Consider the following 6,668-nt stretch of genomic DNA (forward strand, 5'->3'; position numbering starts at 1 on the left):
CTATAAGAAATGTATGCAATCCATAGGAAGCAACCGGTTCTCTTTATTTGTGAATGTGATGAATGTAAAGTTAATGAAATCCAAAGCATCTTTACTTCATGTGCAGGATGATGGATTGAGTTCAGCGAGTGCTTCTGTTGAACTTGGTGAAGTACTCAACACCGGGACGATTTGTGTAAAGCTGCTTGTCCAGGTACTGTTGGCTGAAAGAAAAGCATTTTGTTTTTTATTTCTAATGGCTATACAATGAGAAAATTTACATTGAATTTACTATATACATATATATATATATATATCTATATCTATATATATATAAAGAGAGAGAGAGAGAGATTTTTAAGCATCTCAATTATTAATATTAAAGGTGCAGTGTGTAAATTTTAGCGGCATCTAGTGGTGAGGTTTTAAATTGCGCCCAACGGCTCAGTCCACGGCTCATCCCTCACTTTTGAAACGCATAGAGAAGCTACGCTAGCCACCATAGGACGAACATGTCCTCGTCAGAGACAACTTGGTAAACAAAGTTTGTCCGTTGAGGGCTGCTGTAGAAAAATGGTGGCACAAAATGGTTCCATGTAAGGGGACCCTTGGTCTATATAGATAAAACGGCTAATTTTAAGGTATTCAAAACATCATAGTTCATTATGAAAGGTCTTTATACACCACTGATAATATAGTTACGTATATGATATTGCATTTCTGTCAAGGGAATCTTCTAAAAGTTACACACTGCACCTTTAAGACAGACAAAGTCAACATAATATGGAGATTTACATCCAGTTTATTTGTGTGGGGTATTTATGAGTAAACTTTTCACAAAAATACATAAGGATGAGATTTAATTTTATGCTTTGAGCATAGTTTGGATCAAAAAAGTGGTCATTTAATACAAAATAAAACCACAACTGAAGTTTGCAGTCGATTATTGAACGATTCTGCCTCTACAGAAAAGGCTTTTTACTGGGATTAAAAGGAAAACACCACTGTTTTTTAATATTTTACTATGTTCTTACCTCAACTTAGACAAATTAATACATACCTATCTTTTTTCAATGCGCACTTAATCTTTGTACAGCTCTTCTTGAATGTGTTAGCATTTAGCCTAGCCCCATTCATTCTTTAGGATCCAAACAGGGATGAATTTAGAAGCCACCAAACACTTCCATGTTTCCCTATTTAAAGACTGTTACATGAGTAGTAGTTACACGAGTAAGTATGGTGGCACAAAATAAAACGTGGCGATTTTTAAGCGGATAAAAATGAGAACTATATTGTGTGGCGGAGGAGCATTTAGTTTGCGGCACTTCGACCTGGGGTGCAGTAATATTGACGGAAGTTTGAGCGAGAAGTCAGGAGTAATGATGTTACTGCGCGCCGAGGTCGACGTTCAGCGGGCTGGGTGCTCTTCCGCCATACAATATAGTTCTCATTTTTTGGCTTAAAAGATCGCTACGTTCGGTTTTGTGCCGCCATACTTGCTTGTGTGTCTACTCGTGTGGCGGTCTTTGAGTGGGGTAGGCATGGAGGGTTTGTTGGCTTCTGGGTTCATCCTTGTTTGGATCCTAAGGAATGAATGGGGCTAGGCTAAATGCTAACACATTCACGATGCACTGTACAAAGATTAAGTGCACGCGTTGAAAAAAGATAGGTATGACTCGTCTATATTGAGATAAGAACCTAGTTAAATATTGAAAAACTGTGGTGTTTTCCTTTAACAGTTTAAGGCCACAGTAATTTACCCTTGAGATAATCTTAACATATCCTAAAATATGTAATTGCAAATGACTGTATTGTCAAGATATTGTCAGAAAGTTTGCATAACCTTTCAATCATCTGTGTCCTGCTTATTGTGTTATCAATAACAATGAAATCCCTACTGTGCTGCTTGTTCTCTAGCCAGCTGTCGATTGTATTTCTCCAGCTGAATTTTCCTTTCACTCTCCAGTTCCCTTCTTCTCTTCTCTTCTCTCTCCTGCTGTCTGGACTGCTCCATCAGATGGTAATCCCAGGCCAGCTCCCGTTGCCTCTCTGTCTCTCTCCATCTCTGGTGAAATTGAAAGGGGGGAAGAGTATAACGTTTACCATGACCATAAATAACGTCAAGTTCAAAGGGCAATGTTGGATTAGATGCGAGTGCAAAATCCCAACCTCTTTCTCGAAACACTGTCTCTCTCTTTCTTTGTGGATATTGCCGAGTTGCCGCGGGGTCATGCCCTTCCAACGGTCGGGGTGGACTTGTGAACCCTCTGTCATTCTCTTTGCAGCATCTGGTCGCTCCGTCAGAAGGTCAGAGGTCACCATGTACTGTATCTCCGCCAGCTCCTCTCCCTCTTTCTTCAGCTTCTCTTGTCGCTTCCTCTCGTTTCTCTCCTCTGCCTGTGGAGGTCAAATGTTACCTTGACATTTAGTCTCAAAAGTAATGGATCCTTTTTGAAGGGTTGCAACAAGTGAGTTTTAAAAACAAATTACCCAAAAAAGGATAATATACTCATGCAATTTCAAATGTGTGCTTGCACATATGCAAACTTGCCTTTTGAAGATGTGCTGGTTGGATGTAAGTGAGATTTGAATATACTTTTTGGTAAACAAATTTACTTTTGTATAAAGGCTGTCACTTGGATGGTAACCTTTAAAAAATCCTAATTTGTACTATTTAGGTACAGATAAGTATACTATACATTTGGTACCAATATGTAAGTTTGAGGTACTAATATCAGCTTTTTAGATACAAATGTGTCTTTTTTTGAAGTGACAGCTTTTGTACATTTATTCTGAGAGCATACTAACTAAAATAAACATGCACAAAGTATGTTTCATTAATTATTCTGGTTGAATATACATTCTCTGTTTACCTGAATTTGGTTGTAGTGGCTGAGAGCAATGCGTTCAGCTCTTCTGCACTCTTCCTTCAGGGCATCCAGCTGCATTGCCTTCAGGTCATTTTCCACCAGCTCCCTGCCGGTTAACATCTCTGTAGGCACACACAAGTACATACTACTACAAAATGTAAGCAACTTTGAGTTACCTACCATAGTGATAATAAACCCAAAACAGAAGGGTTGATAATGTGACAACCCCTGGTCTGTGAAACCAGGCTAACAAATCTCACTGAGAGTTTACCTTTATTTTTGTGCATCCTTTCTTGTTTTTCTTTTTCCTCCATTTGGGCTCGTATGTTTCTCTCGTTCATCTCCATTTGAGCTCTCATTTTTTCCTTCTCATTTATTCCCTCTCCCTGAAACACTTGCATACTGGAGGGTCCCAGTGCAGAAATGTTAACATCTGGCGCCCCCTCTCGGTTATAATTAATATCTGCATCACGACTCTCCTCTGGTCTTTGATATATTGCACGATATTGTACCAAGTCCCGATTCAACTCCCTGCGCAGTTGCTCCTCGTCGTTTTTCTGCTGCATTGCCATTTCATCAAGCGATAAGCGCAACAGATCTAAATAACAGATGATAGATAATTTAGGACTCAATGATTATAAAAAATCTATTTTACAAGCTGCATAAGCTAGCTTTTTACCATGAGCCATGTCCCGTTGTTTCTCCATCTCCAGTCTTTCTCGTTTCTCCTGCACTTGCCTGTTTAATGAGGGCAGGTCGACACCGATCACCCGAACTCTGGGATTGAATATGCGGGACCTGCGCTCAACTTCGGCGGACCGTCGGCGCTCCACCGCCTTCAGTTCGCGGTCATTCACCGGAACGTCAACCTTATACATGTCTGTGAATGCATTAAGCAGGATTTTCAACAAGCTGACTTTATGTAAGCTACTGGCGTCTTCTTACTAAAAAAACTCAGGTGGAAAGTTTTAAAACATGTTTAGGTTCACTTAACGTTATATAACAACTTTTGTAACTTAACTGAGTTTAGTTTTCGTTTGGTTGTTCGTATATAAATAATGTTTTAATCATGCATGCACATAAAAAAACGTATAAACTTAAAGTTAAATTTAAACTTAAAATTAAAACTTACTGTCTGCTTTCCTGTTGTATTTGACGCAGTGTTTTCAGTTACCATAGTAACAAAGTCACGACCTCTGGCCGCCGGGTTTGGCTAGAGGGGATACACCTTCGGACAAATCTCGCGAGATGTTGGGTTTAGGGGTTGGGGTAGGATGAAAAAAGTGGTTCTGGCTAGATAAGATATAGCCTATATCCCGTCTATAAACTATATGTTGGTTTTAGGGTTAGGTTTGGGGTAGAATTAAGATGAAAACGGCGCTCAGCCGGCGAGATTTCACGAGATTTTTGCCGTAGCTGTATCCCTTCTAGGCACTGCGTCGCTGTCGTGCGGAAACCATCATGTCCAGTTTGAGAATCCAATGGCCACGAAGTGAAGTCACAAGCTCTATTTAATACTTTTCATTGGTTAAATATAAGAAAACACCAGAATGTTGATCAATATTAATGAAATAAAAATGATGAAAAATGAAAATACACGTTTATTCAGGTTAATTAAAAAATTAAATCCTTCTAAAACGTTTGGACAGCTAAATAAGTTTGGATCATTACAGATTTGTTGACCAAATATTTTATGGAATTATTTTTTTTTGGAGACATTTTGGTAACTTTTGTATTTCAGCACCACGAACAGCTCCCTGACAAAATACTGGGGGTGAGTGACTGAAATGGATTTGGATTTTCTAATTAATATTCAGGTATTTCAGGACTTTTATTATGGCTGTATTCTGCTCTAGAATGGGGGCGTGTACAGATTTGGACCTTCATTTACTTGATATGCACTGGGTGTTAGTATTATTATTTATTAGAGTGTAGTTATAAGCCGCTAAAAAGCTTAACTTATGAAAGATACACACATAATATTTCCCGTTGTCAGTTCGTTTTAAATCTATTTGGCTTCAGCAGACACGCGTGCACGTCTTGAGAAGTGCGTCGCCACAAACACAAGCGAGCATCAATCTGACACACCTCTCTCCTCTTCAGCATGGGCTATTTAAAATTTATCGAGATCGAAAATTTCAAATCTTACAAAGGCCGCCAAATAATCGCCCCCTTTCACAAATTCACAGCAGTAATCGGTCCAAATGGATCCGGTAAGTGTTTCCATTTCAATGGTACTGATGCTGCGCACAAAATTGCAAGGATGGATGCAGCACTGCTGTATATTTGCAGTATACACGTTGCATTGATATCTAGCTATTGTTATTTTTTTACTATTAAATATTTATATAGGTATATCCTTTAGCAGAAAAGGTAAAGCCTTGAAAAGGCTTACAAGACAATACACCACCAACATGCTATATTGACTATACAGGCAAATAAAACCTGATGGACGCTATCAGTTTTGTATTGGCCGAGAAGTATAGTAACTTGCGTGTTAAAACACTGAAGGATCTCATTCATGGAGCTCCGGTGGGCAAACCTGCAGCCAATCGAGCTTTTTTAAGCATGGTCTACTACGAGGACAATGGAGATGAATGCACCTTCACACGGGCCATCATTGGTAAAATCAGCTGTTTGCACCAACAGAGTCTAGAGACCATTAGTTCCCAAAACCAATATAATTTCTATTATAACCATTAAATCCATTAAAATTTCCATATTGTTTTCTCCAGCACAGATTAAAAAAAAACATTTTTGCTATTTTGTATATAGATGTGGCATAAGATAAATAATTGTATCAACACTAAGGTAGTTGGGCTTTCAGACTACAGTGAGGAACTGGAGAAACTGGGTATCCCTATTAAAGCCAGAAATTTTCTTGTGTTCCAGGTATAAACATTCAGTTTAATAGAAATCATAATAACAATGGCCCTGATGAGATGATTTAGGTCTTCCTATTTTTTTTCTGTTTTATGTAGGGTGCAGTGGAGTCCATTGCTATGAAGAACCCTAAGGAAAGAACTGCGTTGTTTGAGGAGATCTCCCGCTCTGGTGAGCTGGCCCAGGAATATGACCGGAGAAAGAAAGAGATGATCAAAGCAGAGGAGGACATACAGTTCAACTATCACCGTAAGAAGAACATTGCAGCTGAGCGCAAGGTGGCTAAACAGGAGAAAGAGGAGGTATAAACTTCAATTATCTTGCATTATAATGGTAAAGACAAGAAACCGTGTAATCATTGATTTGAACCATTTCTCTGTTTGCTTCCTGCATTAAACATTATGTTCAGGCTCTCTAGTTACTAGGTTACTTAAAGGCGGGGTGCATGATTTTTAAAAAAACACTTTGGAAAAGGGAAGCGAGCCGAGTACCAAAACACACTTTACCGACATCATTGCCTGGGTTGCGTATGGCGTGTGGGGCGGGTCTATCAAAGAAGGTAGGGGCGTGTTTGTTTAGTTGATTTCAAATATCAACATTGGCTTTCAGAGATCATGCACCCCGCCTTTAACTATATTACTTGGTAAGTATAGCCGAGCGCTTCAGCCGAGCGCTTTGGTAGCTGTGATACTTGAGCTGTGAGCCAGTTAGTTGTTGTGATACTTGTCCCACCCCTCCTCCACTGTGATTGGACGGCCGTGTGAGAACTGACATTGACGAGCAAAGCTTTTTACCCAGAGTTGAATGTCTTTCAACTCTCGACGCTCAGCACCGAGCGGAAAAAAAACGCTAGCTGCTGGCTTATTTGAAAAACGCTGAGCTTCCATTGGAAACAACTGAAAACATGCGCCGGCCACAGGTAGCTTTGGTGTGCAT

At 39.5% G+C, this 6,668-nt stretch overlaps 2 protein-coding genes across 3 annotated transcripts; one reads left to right on the plus strand and one right to left on the minus strand.

The window, feature by feature from the left end:
• Positions 1 to 23: 23 nt before the first annotated feature.
• Positions 24 to 4,000, minus strand: ribc1 (RIB43A domain with coiled-coils 1). Its single transcript, XM_073875357.1, has 7 exons — positions 3,982 to 4,000; positions 3,529 to 3,729; positions 3,121 to 3,447; positions 2,853 to 2,971; positions 2,149 to 2,376; positions 1,878 to 2,044; positions 24 to 203 (listed from the first exon to the last, which is right to left on the minus strand). Exons 2-7 carry the CDS (start codon positions 3,725 to 3,727, stop codon positions 122 to 124), a joined length of 1,122 nt encoding a protein of 373 aa, XP_073731458.1. The 5' UTR covers positions 3,728 to 3,729; positions 3,982 to 4,000; the 3' UTR covers positions 24 to 121.
• Positions 4,001 to 4,144: 144 nt separating this feature from the next.
• Positions 4,145 to 6,362, plus strand: smc1a (structural maintenance of chromosomes 1A). Of its 2 annotated transcripts, none has more exons than XM_073875359.1 (2): positions 4,145 to 5,472; positions 5,831 to 6,362. In XM_073875359.1, exons 1-2 carry the CDS (start codon positions 5,437 to 5,439, stop codon positions 6,038 to 6,040), a joined length of 246 nt encoding a protein of 81 aa, XP_073731460.1. In that variant the 5' UTR covers positions 4,145 to 5,436; the 3' UTR covers positions 6,041 to 6,362. The 2 variants fall into 2 exon arrangements, with proteins under 2 accessions (XP_073731460.1, XP_073731459.1); XM_073875358.1 differs by lacking the exon at positions 4,145 to 5,472 and adding an exon at positions 5,480 to 5,741.
• The last annotated feature ends 306 nt before the right edge of the window (positions 6,363 to 6,668 follow it).

Source organism: Misgurnus anguillicaudatus, chromosome 13 (assembly GCF_027580225.2).
Source record: "Misgurnus anguillicaudatus chromosome 13, ASM2758022v2, whole genome shotgun sequence".
Classification (NCBI taxonomy): Eukaryota; Metazoa; Chordata; class Actinopteri; order Cypriniformes; family Cobitidae; genus Misgurnus; species Misgurnus anguillicaudatus.

Coding starts and splice junctions, on each gene's coding strand:
- ribc1 (XM_073875357.1), bottom strand. CDS start 3,727: ATGTATAAGGTTGACGTTCCGGTGAATGACCGCGAACTGAAGGCGGTG. Junction 3,448..3,528: donor ACAACGGGACATGGCTCATG/GTAAAAAGCTAG, acceptor TCTGTTATTTAG/ATCTGTTGCGCTTATCGCTT. Junction 204..1,877: donor GCTAGAGAACAAGCAGCACA/GTAGGGATTTCA, acceptor CTTTTCTTTCAG/CCAACAGTACCTGGACAAGC.
- smc1a (XM_073875358.1), top strand. CDS start 5,625: ATGTGGCATAAGATAAATAATTGTATCAACACTAAGGTAGTTGGGCTT. Junction 5,742..5,830: donor GAAATTTTCTTGTGTTCCAG/GTATAAACATTC, acceptor TGTTTTATGTAG/GGTGCAGTGGAGTCCATTGC.